General features: G+C 41.9%; 1 protein-coding gene across 1 annotated transcript in view; it reads left to right on the top strand.

The window, feature by feature from the left end:
• The first annotated feature begins 6 nt into the window (after positions 1-6).
• The window catches only part of B3GALNT2 (beta-1,3-N-acetylgalactosaminyltransferase 2), a 29,095-nt gene continuing 16,513 nt past the window's right edge, over positions 7-12,588 (top strand). Inside the window, exons 1-3 of the mRNA XM_042025275.1 lie at positions 7-182; positions 10,960-11,107; positions 12,379-12,479. Of these exons, the coding sequence (XP_041881209.1) occupies positions 89-182; positions 10,960-11,107; positions 12,379-12,479 (343 nt within the window). The 5' untranslated portion in view covers positions 7-88. The remainder of the gene's footprint in view (positions 183-10,959; positions 11,108-12,378; positions 12,480-12,588) is intronic.

Below are 12,588 nucleotides of genomic sequence, written 5' to 3'. Positions count from 1 at the left end.
AGCCGCGGGCGGCCGAGCCGGGCCGTCGCCCCGGCGCCGCTGGGAGAGGCCGGCGCGGAGGGGAAGGGGCCGGCGGCTGCGGCGGCCAATGCGAAACTGGCTGGTGCTGCTGTGCCCCTGTGTGGTCGGGGTCGCGCTGCACGTCTGGCTGCTGCTGAGCTGCCCCGGGAGCCACCCGGCAGGTAGGAGAGGGGCGGGCGCCGGGGGATGCGCGGGGTGTCCGGGCGGGCTGGGCTCCTCCACCCTCTTTCCCCAGGCGAGGAGAGGTCGGGGCTGGCGGGGCAGGGCGCTGGTGGGGCCGAGGTAAGGGCGGCGGGAGGCGAGGGGGGATGCTGTGCCCGGGCAGCGGGAGCAGCGGCCGGAGTGCCCGCGGGGTTCATGGGGAGGGAGCGAGCGTCTCGTACCGTGGAGCGGCGGAGAGCAGCGCAGGCTGCGCCGCCCGGGCAGGAGGCACCGAGCGCGGTCGCGGTGCGGGGCTGCCGCGGGTGCAGAGCAGCAGCTCCCGCTTCCCAGCGCCTCCTGCGCCACGCGTGCCGTCCCGCTCCCACCGAGGCACGTGGGGAAGGAATTCCCACCGATCTCGCTCGTGTCGCGTCATTCCCGGTCCTAGGAATAGCTCTTCGCGCTGCACTGTGTTTGCCTCAGCGGTCTTTAAAACCCCTGTGCTTCAAGAAGCTATTCATAGGACCGGGTATGATCCAACACTAGTGAAATCCGACCCCTGAGGGCTTACCTTGTGCTCCTTATAAAATGAGGTGTAGTTTTCAGGCCACAAATCTTCCTGCCTGGAGGAAACGGGCTTTTGTTGGAACAGAAATTTTTGTCAGCTGCCCACAGGTGCTGTTTGACAATATTAAAAAACACTGTACGTGAACACGTAATGGTGTTTTTTTTGACTTGGGATGTGCTTAGAAGTGTTTAGTGACCCAGTAGCCTGTTCACTAATGGAGCCGCACTCTGCAACTGGTGCCTGTTCCCTGTGCAGGGTGTGCACAACTGTGAGAAAACAGGAGTGCTGATTTCCTGTGGCAATTAATAATGCAAATATGCAAGAAGCAGGGTCAGTGCATTTGCATAGTCTGTAGGCTGCAGAGTTGTATGGGTGGCTCTGTGTATTCTGGCTCTTGCATATCAAATCAGCAGTGGTCACACTTGAATGATAAAAGTATGGGAATTCTAATTGTTGAACTCCTAGCCTGATGTGTGTTTGAATTGCCTGGTTGGTTTTGTTCATCTTTCATGGGGCTGCTTCAGAGCATTAATTTGGAGTTAGAAGTGGCAATGTGAAATCTCGTGATGACCTTTCACACATAAATGTGTTTTCCCCTAACAAACGTTTCTAAAGAAAATCCGGCAGTTTCTCAGTTGGTGTTGGTGTGAATGAGTGGTTGAGGTCACTTAAATAATCACTGTTAAAGATATTAGCAAAAGTAGGAGTAACACAAATTTGTAGAAGAGCAACTTAACAAACTTGGGTGTCAAGGTCTCCCTATTGTTTACTACAAGGATGAAACATCCTAAGGAAACTCCAGTTAGAATTCATTTAGAATGATTTACACAGAGACCAAAGACTCAAAGGTGTAAGGGTTGACTCTGGTTGAGTCACAAGGTTCAGGGCAGATCCCCTTGCTTTCCAAGCTCCTAATGGAGCTTAGGTGTAGCTAAGTTCAGTCTTGATCTCCAACTTGATCAATGGTTTATATCTAAATGATTTAGCAGCAGTTAATCAATGACTAATTTAACATTTACAAAGTGTTTTTCCTTTCCTGTTAGTGAGTACAGTGGGTGAGAAATGATAGGAAATCCAGGTATGTGTTTCCTCCAGTACCTTAAAGTATCCATAAGCTGCTGTTACTCCTTTTTAGAATGGGGCATTTGCAAATGTTCTGTTTTTCTTAAGATTGATGGAGGAATCACCACAGTACCCCCTGTCCACCAAGTGCTCAAAAACTTTAATTCTCTACTTGGTCCCTGACATTTTTCAGGTGCTATCTCAACTTCTGCTTTGTATAGTGCTTGCTGCGCTGCTGCCACCACTTGCCCCACCTTTTCAAGGGAATTTCCTCTAATTAGAATATCACCTATAGATCTGTACAGTTTCACGTTCTGAGGGAGTGAGACTGTCTGTGAAAGTTCAGCAAACATGGGATGAGCAATTGTGGGTGAATGTTTATACCCCTGTGGACATCTGTTATAGGTATATTGTGAACCTTCCCAAGTAAAAGGAAGTTTCTTTTTATCCTCCTGCAAGGGGACCGACCATAAAGGACACATCTGTCACACCTGGCACTGCTGCTCACAGTGTGTGGCTCCTTGTAGCTGTTGAAATTGCAATATCGTGTACTGCAGCTCTTAGTGGGGCCATGTTGGCATTTAAGAGATGATAATCAATTGCTAGATGCCACCTCCCATCCAGTTTTCAGACTGACCAAGTGGGTGAATTGTACAGTGGGTTCTGGAAATAATGTGCTGTTTTTCTAACTCTGCTGTTACCCCAGAACTTCCATTTCATGGCACAGCAGGAATCGGGCATTGCGGTACATTGGTAATCTTTGGATCAGGAGTGCCAGGACTGCACGAAGTACATGCACTGTACCCCAGGTTTAGGGGCAAGATTTGAACCAAAGGACCACACACTGCTGACCATCAGGCACCAGGCTTGGGTATTCAAAATATCCAAACCCAAAGTAGTTCCGTCATGATCTTTCACTGCAAAGCAAGTAGACAACATTCACTTCTCGCCCAGAGCCTTAAATTAACTTTTGTGGTCTGGCTAATAACATTTGCTCCATTCACTGCAGTGGTTTTGACTCTGTGCTGTCCAAGTTGTACACCCAGCTTCTCAGCATCCTGTTGCATTAATATTGAAATTTGTGCTCCTGTATCTGTGTGGAATTTTATCAGTTGTTGAGGGCCAACAGGAATGAGAATTTATTTTGCTTTAGTGATGGGTCTGGGCTCATATTCAGAGGAATCTGAGGGAAACAAAGAATCAGCTTTCCTCAGTTTGCTGTCATCAGGATCATCCCGTATGTTCCCATCCCATTCTTCAGGGGATACAATTAATCTCCTAATCTGTACAATGTCAGGAGGATGGAGAGCCCACATAAACATAAACCTGATGTTTTCCTCCAACTTTTTTTTCTTGTTTTCTTCCTTTAACTGATTTTGCAGCTGCTCTGTTTTCAAAGACAGTATTAATTCAGTTGCCTTTAGGAGTTTTACTTCTTCCCTTAGTTATTGTACCCTTTTATTGTTATTGCCATCTTGATAAGCAGCTTCTAACCAGCTACCTAGCATTTTGCAAATAATTCCTTTTCCATCCTTTATCTGGCCCCAGCCACCTTTAGCTGTCCTTTCGCAGCTGTACAATCATGCCAGTTAACACAGCCTCATTCTTCTGAGAATTTGGAGCTTGGACTTATTCCATGCTTTCCTAAGTAATCTGTGCTTCTATTTGCCATCCAGTCAAATATGCCAATTTGTCACATACGAGTGGTTTAGGTTGCTTAAAGATTCACCGTCAAAGGTAGTAGCAAAAACAGGTGTCACCTGGATTTAACCTGAGCTCACAACTAAGCACCGTGCAGCCAACTCACTTGGCTTCGTTATTTACCATATTATTTACCTTGGCTTCATTAAATCACTAACACAAGATTGGAATAGACATGCCCAGCCATCAATTCTGCTTACTATTTCTTTAAAACAACTCTTGATCTCTGTTGCAAAATGGCAGGTGGGCAGCCTACATTATTTAGTGAAGGCTTGAGGTGGCTTTGTGTCTGTTTGCTTGGATTTTCCTGCAGTCATAGGAAGAGGCTGTTCCAGAAGCTTGTTGTCCTGATTAAAAATATGTTCTCATTTCTAGCCTAAGCTTACTTGCAACTAGTTTATGCCCTTTAATTCTTAAGCTTTTCAGTCAAAAGGGTCTTTCTCCTCCTTCAGGTACACCTTCAGCATGTAACCACAGACGTCAAAGGTGTCTGTTTTAAACCTTTGCTTTCTTAAGTTGAGCACTTCAGGTACTTCTAATTTTTAGAGGAAAATAGGCTTTCTATTTCTGGAAAACAGTTAGTTTTTGTTATCTATTGGTCAGATGGCTTTAAATGTAAACAGTGTTCCAGTCTTCACTTATTCCATCTGCTTTTCTTCCTGTATTGGAAGTACCTTCTGTAATAAGTCTTCCTTTTAACTACCCCTTGTGAAAGGCCTGTAGTGTGCCTGCATTCTTGGCCCTCAATTGTGCAGTATTCAGACTTTCTCTATGTTCATGATCACATTTACCTCGGTGTCACAGAAGATAGAGTACACTTCTTGTAGGCAGTACTCAGTAATTGGAAAAAAATAAATATGCTCAATCCTGAGACCAGAGGCCTTTGTTTTACTGTCCTGACTTTGGTGGCTTCCTGCTTTGTTTTTGTTCATCAGTTAATGAGACTATAATTCACACTTCTGAACAAGATTTGTGCAAGAACATGCTTATAGGTTTAATTGAAATCCTTGTCTAACTGGTTACAAACAAGTGCTATCCAAAGGAAGTTTGTGAGTAGGAAGCTTTAGTTACTTTTTTGTAAAAGTCTTAGATAAATGCTAATTATAAAATGACCTCAGAAACTTGAGAAGGAACAGACAGACCTGCTTTTAGCACTCCAGGTGGATTCATTGCTAATTGTGTGTTTTAATTGATGGCACAAATCTTATTGAGTAGGAAGTTACTCACTGTAGGGCTTCAGCTACAGTGCCTAATCAGAAAGCCCCACACATTCTGTGTAATCTTCTGCTGCTTGGCTGATGCTAATGCCCTTTAAGTCGTTATTCCTGTTACATTTCTGGGGGTGTGTGGCAGCTAAAAATTGGCCCTTTTGGTTTTGCTAGAGTCAATCTTCTACTAGTGAACAATTATGCAACAGATTAAAACCCACCATTTTCTAGAGTCGGCTTGTATGCCATCTGTTGTCCTGTGGCTCAGCATGTACTTCTTCAGGCGCTGGCCTAGTGGAACCAAAATATGGGAACAACCTATGAGGTGCTCTGTAATGAGAAGTTTTGCTAAAACATGGGACTTGCTTAAGAAAGGATGTTGTCTGAAATCTGGTAGTCCTATCTGTCAGGGACTAGCACGCTTGGTCCCAAAGTTATTTCATCTTTTCTAGACATGCAAAGACTTACAGACTGGTGGCCTTGGGCATAGAAACTCAGCAGGTCAGGTTTGGCATTGGCAGTAGATGTGCAGTTCTGCCTAAAATGCTTTGTCTCCCACCCTTCATCTGTAAGATCTTATTATAACATTGTTTTTCATGCATGGGCCACCCCCAACATAAAACAATCCCCTAACCTTTGATGGCCACAAAATAATTGACAAAGAATACACAAATAAGCTGATGGTATTTTCCAAAGGAATTGGGATTTTTTAGGGTTTTCAGTTATTCTGTGGACTGATGTCTGAGACATTACAAACTACTAATGAGTGGCACTGGAATTGCATTTTTGTATTTTGGCACTGGAGCAGGGGGCAAAGAGGACCAGTTCTTCCAGAGTTGGCTGAATTAAGGTTTTCAACAGTTGTCCTCTAAATTGCCTACTGGATAGAACAGCCAGAAGAGATCAAGTAGCCTTCCCTGGGGTCAGGCTTTTGTCCCATGGCAGCAGGGATTGGTAGCCAACTTTCAACAGATAAAGGTGCTATGCTCTGCTTCCCCTGCCCTGCCACATCCCCACCCCTTCCCTCCACAAAATAAAAAAAGAAAAGGAGGCATCAGTTTCAGTGTTGGGAAAAGGCTTTGCTTTTGTTTCTTCTGACTTTGCTTCTGATGCTTTGGCCATTGTTCCCAGTTTTGTCTAGAAATGTGCAAGTATTACATAATTAAGGTGTTTAGGGTATCATCACCCCACCACTATTACTATTGCCATTTGCCAATTCAGAAGGACCCTGCTGTTCTATTTCTTTTGGGGCATGCTGTTGATGTAAAACAAACAGAAACCTCTGCTTGCGGAGGTTTTGTTCTTTGAATTTGTAAACCTTTTCTAAAAGCTTGTCTGCCTCACAGAGTCCTGTTCTCCTGCAGAAACCAGGGGTGTGCATCTTCTAGCTCTGGTGTAAAGTAGGTGCTGCAGGGAGGTCATGTAGCTCTGCTTGCAGCAAAACATGTAATGCAGGTGAGGTGTAGCGGATTACTTTGGGTGAAGTAGATTAAAGGGGGAAAGAGCTGCTTTTGGTCTTTGGTTTGTTCTTTTTCTGTGTGTGTCAGCATTCTGGGAATACAAATCTTTATATTCAGTTAATTCCTTCCTTTGTGTTTGTTTGGATCTTTCACAAAGCGGCAGAGAAGAAAAAAGTATTAAACCCCAGGAAAATCACAGGAACAGGCAGAGATAAAAACCTAGAATGTGTGGGATTTTTTATTTTGGAGCAGTGTTGTTTCTTTTTAGTCTTATGAAGTGGATTAGTTGAGAATATTCTAAATAACTTCTGCTTGGCCTACTTAGTTCCATTCATTTATTTATTCAGAAAAAAAAAAAAGAGAGAAAAGCTGCATTGGTAGCAGACGATACAAAGCCCAGCCTTCTGTGGAGCTCACTTATTTTAGCAGTTTTCCCGTGGAGGTGCTCTGGTGCCTGATATTACAAGTAAGCATACACTGCTGTGTTTCTCAGTGCAGACACTAATGATGAGTCTTTTCTTTGTCCACTCCAGTTGCATGAAATCAGCTTTTAATCACTTTGTGGACTGCATATTATGCCAAATTTCACTGAAAATGGCTGGCAAATTTAGTAGTTGATTGGAGACTCATCAACAGAGATATGTGCAGCAAGACTGTTTGTTGACAGAATCAAGCTAAATGATCTCTCTTTTCATCTCCTTATGATGAAGCAAATATAATTAACTGCCTAATTTGACATTTTATTGAGAAGCAATCTCATGGGAAGAAGAGATGCATGTTCATCTTTGTAGTTTGGGATTTTGAAAAACTTCAAGACCTGTTGACTGCTGCTGAGGTGGTTAAAATCTGAGTAGGGTCAGCAGACTGCCTGTCAGCAGTGACCTCTTTCCATGGCCAGCTCAGCCGGAGGCACACCTCTGCATCTTTAGCCATCTGTTCCAAAGGCACAGCTTTGCACTCTACATATGCACTTGTTTATTTTTTCCTGTATCTCTCCCAAACTTTGATCTGTTGGTAGTTCTCAGTCAAGCTTGACAGACAGGTGGAGGCCCCAAAGACGAGCGCTTTCACCAAGTTTCATGAAAATTGGTGAACTGAGAATCCTGTGAAAGCTTCCTGAAGCTCATACTGAGGTGAAGACCTGTACCAGTAAAAGTAGATGTATGGTCAGATATCAGAGAATTGTGTGGAAGCCTGTCCTTACAAATACCACAGCCCAAGAAAGCTTCAGTAGGAGCTTATCTTAAACAATGTGGCACAAGGTTCTGGCAGAGTGGACTTAGTAGACTTAGAGCTGGCAGAAGTACTCCTTACAGCTGCTCTATGGAATTAAATGGATCTCAGCAGCTGAGGGAGGGCTGCTTGCTTTCATGTTTTTGTAGTTTTTGCTGTGGATTAACAGGTAGGGTTTGTGTATTGTCTCAGGTTCTCCTGACAAGTCTTGGGCTAAGTAATGCAACCGAGGTGCAGCTTTGAGTCAGTAAGAATTCAAAAGCAAGGCAGGTAGTGGTAGTGTGACCTTTGGACTGGAAGCCTTCCTCTCCTTCTCCTTCCTCTCCTTCTCCAAAACCTTTAGTCCGTAACACTTTTCAGGTTTATCATGGAATGCGATATGTAGCTTTTTTCTTTTTTTTACCCCCTTCACAAACGACAAGATTTACAGTTTTTTCTTGTCTTTGAAATCAGAAAATTTAAAGACTTAATTATCTTGCACAAGCAGTTCCAGGTAAGAGTGAGCGAAATGCTATGATATGATCTGATATAATATGATATTACATGGTGTATATTTTTCAAGCCTATTACCAACACTTAAAATTTTCACCTAAAAGTGCACAAAAATAGAATGTCAGATAAATAGCTTTGGTCCTCAGTGGCAAGTATCGATTACTTGTCTAAATTGTCACTATTGGCTTTGAGGTCAGCAATGTTTTCTCTTAAATTAGGCTGCATCAGAGAGTATTTATGCACATATCAGAATTATGCACATAAGAATTATCTTTATAAATTAATAGTAGCCTTAGTATTTTTTCCCTGTACCTCTCACTTTATCTCCCTTTTTTTTTTAATAGTGCGAGTTCAGAGAGACACATATGAATCTATTTTCCTGAAATTTTAGCATTATTCCTACTTTTCCAATGGAAGTAGAATTCTTTACTAGCAAGCAAAAAAAAAATGTTTTTGTCAAAGTCAGCTTTCTTTTTTTTTCATTTTCAGTGGTTTTAAAAGTAAAATGACATAACTCTTGGGACAGAGAAGACAATCTTCTGAATATAGAACACTGTCATGGTGTTCTAAAAGCAATAGGATATTAATTCTGAAGCATCTGTTACATTAACATTGTTCCCATGTGGATGGTTCATAAGGAAAAGCTTCACTCATTTTAAAATATAAACTAATTAAAAGTATGTATATTTGATTTGAGTATCTTATTTTTAGTTGGGTTTTTTTAAATTAATTCAAGCTAACTTATGCTATTCTGAGTCAAGTCACCCCATAGATTTGTGCCCTTAATTTTATTTTTCTTTAATTTTGATTGAATGAAATGGTTCTGCTTCTAATTAAAAGTGATATTTTAAAAAAGAAGTCTGTGTAAGCAGTACCTCATCTGCGGTCTACAAGCATATTAGACCTATGAAGTTTATACTGAAAGGCTTGGAGTTATGGCCAAAGAATAAACTAAGGATGGAAGAAGAACAAGGGAAAAAAAGGGAAGTGGAAGAAGGAATTATGTAACTACACAGGAATTTGCTATAGTGTTGTAGTCTTATAAACATATGTCTGTCTCATGTATCTCTGGTGTCTTGGAGAGCTGGTGATTCTTGGCTATGTAATGACCTATGAGGGCATATAGAGCCTCTGGATAAATGGTGTTTACCAGCATAAAGGAAAACGAAATTGGTATTTCGATTGAACAGTGTGTTTGACTTACAAGTTTCTTCACATGTTATATAGGGCACTGGGTTTGCTGCTCTGTAGCAAACAAATCATATTCCTAAACCTCACCACCAATTCAGTTATGGTTGTTGTAAGAGTGCAACAGTTGATTTCAGTGAAAAAATGAGGAATGGAACTATTGGCTCATTGCTTGGGGTTTTAAGTCGTTGTGAGCCTAAACTGATAGAAACTTCTCTTAGTAGATTAATGTTCACTTTAAGTCATTGATAATCTTGTAGCTGTTTTCAGTACAGATTTATTTAAATAATGGTGGAACGTAACCTTCTTATAGAAAAATCAGTGTTTGCATGCTTAGAATGAAAATATTTAGTGGGAAATAGACTGGGAAAGGTTTTCTTGTGGAAACATCTCTCTGTAGTTTTTCTGCTCTTGCCTTGTTCTGAGAATCAATTCCAATTTTATTTGGCTTTGGGAGTCAGGGGTATTTTCAGTAGCCCTAAAGAACAGCAACAACAAAAAAGTTCTGAAATCTTGATGTTGATCAGCACGGAACAGAGGCAGGCCAAGGCCTCTCCCCTGCATGCTGAACACTGACAGTGGGATATAAGGCTGGATGGATGTCTGGTGGGATTTGGCACAGCAGTTTTTGTGGCAGATGCTGTGAGGTCCTAGGTTAGTGAGCAGTGTAAAAGAACCATCTATTCAGCTTCAAAGTGGAGAAAGGGGATGCTGGTATGGAAGCATCCCCTTTCTCCTAGAGTCTGGATAATAATTCAGCTTTTCTTGTGGGAGTTCACAATACAGACTTGGCAGTGTTTTTGGTCTCTTAATTAGATTCTAAAAAATCTTGTCTATGCTATATGCAGTAGTTTAAAGTGCACTCACACTTAATTTGTTTTCTTTATCTTCAGCCCAATGAAAAAAACCAGTGAGATAAAAAGGAAGCAATCCTTTGCTAAAACTAAATGTAAATCTGTCTTAATTCTAGGATGTCTGATAGATTAAACTAAGCAAATTCACTTTAGCTACTTGCCTGACTGTTTACAGGCTCTAAATCAGAGCTTCTCAGGTCTCTTATCTGGTCATAATCCTGCTTGAAATCAAATCCAGGTTTCATGATCTCTAAATTAAAACAGCACAAGCTAAATCCTGGATTACAAGTATTGGTAATGGCATCCAGCTTTGAATAAAGCCGGAGCATTCCCCTGTGTAGAGATGTAACACCCTGTGTAAAGGCAGAGTGGTGTTCAAAACCACTTCAAAACTTTCTAACTTCAAAAGGTTAGAAACAATAGGCCTTCAGATCCCATGCTGGAATGGTGGGGCAGAAAAGTGGTCCAGCAGCTTTAGAAAGAAGGGGGAAAACGGGTATGTTAGTGAAGGTTTTGGCATATTGAAAATGTTTCTCTGATCCCAAACCAAGAATGCAAATGTAAGTCTGCTGCTTGCTTTTAGTGTTTTATTCTCTTGCTTTTGAGATGTCCTTTAATCACAGAATTCCAGAATGGTTTGGGTTGAAGGGACCTTAAAGATCACCTAATTCCAACTCTCCTGCCATGGGCAGGGACAACTCCCACCAGACCAGGTTTCTCAAAGCCCCATCCTATCTGACCTTGAACACTTCCTGGGTTGAGTCAGCCACAACTTCTCTGGGCAACCTTTGCCAGTGTTTCACCACCCTCTGAGTAAAGAATTTCTTCCCAACATCCAATCTCAATCTCCCCTATTCTAGTTTAAAACCTTTTCCCCTTGTCCTATCACTATCTGCATTGTAAAAAGTTGCTTCCCCTCCTTTTTGTAAGCCCCCTTTAAGTACTGGAAAGCTGGAATTTTAATTAATGCTGCAACTCAGGCTTGTGGTAATAAGTGCATAAAGTAAATATTTGTCACTTTCTACTTTTAGGTCCACTGTCCTTCTTTCCTCAGTGGAAGCTGAAACATTATGATGTTATTGTAGGAGTTTTGTCAGCTCGACACAATCATGAACTACGCAGTGTTATAAGGAACACTTGGTTCAAGCACCTGAAACAACATCCTGCCCTGAACCAACGGTAACCTCTGCTGCTCTGTAATTTGGGCCTGGGGAGCAGGGGGTGAGGACTGTAATGCTGAAATATCTTGATTTAATAATTTTTCTTTTAAAGTATTTCCTAGTTTATTTCTTTCTTTGTTTTTGATCATCTTGTACTCTGATAGATTTTTTTAAGTCTGTTTAACAGTATATAAGAATACTTCTTGGGCTGTAACTACCTTTTATACACTGCTGTTTGCTTTTGCAATTACTTGCCACTGTTCATTAGTGACGTATAAGCCTTTCTCTTTTTTGTGTTGCAATGTATGGTATGCAACTTGAAATGCTCTCTAATCCAGGATACTTGAAAACAGGCAGGATTGCATTTGGTAAGAGAACCGTGAAAACTCTTGCAACAGCCTCAACTGTAAAGTTCAGGTTTATTTCCCGCTGAACCAGGTGCACCAAACTGCTGCAGTGTGGGTGGCCCTTCCTCATTGCTTGCATTGTCTGTGTACAGACAGGTCTGTTTTTGCTGAGAAGCTCTGCTGCAGTTCATCCCTGGAAACGCTGCCATCCTCACACCTTGGTACCTGCCTTGCACTGAAAGCATTTTGCTGTTCACAGATTTGGTGTCAGCATGCAGCCTAGAGTGCAGCATAGCCACTTCAGTCATCTACCGTTGTGACCTTTCATAGCTTATATGGAGTTCTGGGAGGACATTTAGCTGCTAGGTGAAAAGATAGGTTAAGGTGGATCCCTGCTCCTTGTAATACTGGATGTCTCCCAACTATGGAATAACCATGATTGGAGCTGCAGAGGAACCTCTTGTTTTGCTACAACCCAAAGTTGAAATATTTAATTGTAACAGATAGCCTGGAGTCCTTGTTCCTCCTTTGTTTAAATACTATGCATTCAAATGTCAATGACAAAATTGTAAGAAAAAAAGACACATAGCATCAATCTTGAATTAAGTAACAAACCCAGGCCAGGAAAGGCAGGTCTTTGGGATCCTTCAGTGTTGCCATAGGTCTTTTTTCTGTTTAGTATGCTGGCTGTCTTGTATCTCATTTCTAGCTGCCAATCTTCCTTCGACCTCATAATGAGATGGAAAATGTTAATGTGGCTTTGGAATTGAGCTCCTATGAGGGGATTCACATGGTTGCTCTGCATACAGACTGTCATTGCTTATTTTTAAGGGGTTCAAAATCTTAACCCTGTGAAAGACAGGCCATGATGATAAAATTAAGTTTATTGAAGAGGGAGGGAGGAGGGAAGAGAACTGGTGTTAATAAAACCAAATTATTTTAGTGTCCTTGTGAAGTTTATAATAGGTGCGCATGGTTGTGCTGTGCCAGTGAAGGACAGAGAAGACCCCTACTCCTGCAAACTTCTGAACATCAGTAACCCAGGTATAGAAGTCAACTTTTAAAAATTCTGTGGTCTGAACTAGAGCTAGTCATCTTTTCTGAAAGTAGTTTGGGGAGTTTAATTGAGACAGCCAGTCTTGAAAACAAATGC

Source organism: Corvus kubaryi, unplaced genomic scaffold (genome assembly GCF_017639235.1).
Source record: "Corvus kubaryi isolate FWS band 111438036 unplaced genomic scaffold, C.kubaryi_AGA036_p1.0 37266, whole genome shotgun sequence".
NCBI lineage: Eukaryota > Metazoa > Chordata > Aves > Passeriformes > Corvidae > Corvus > Corvus kubaryi.
This window is presented reverse-complemented; position numbering and strand designations above follow the sequence as displayed.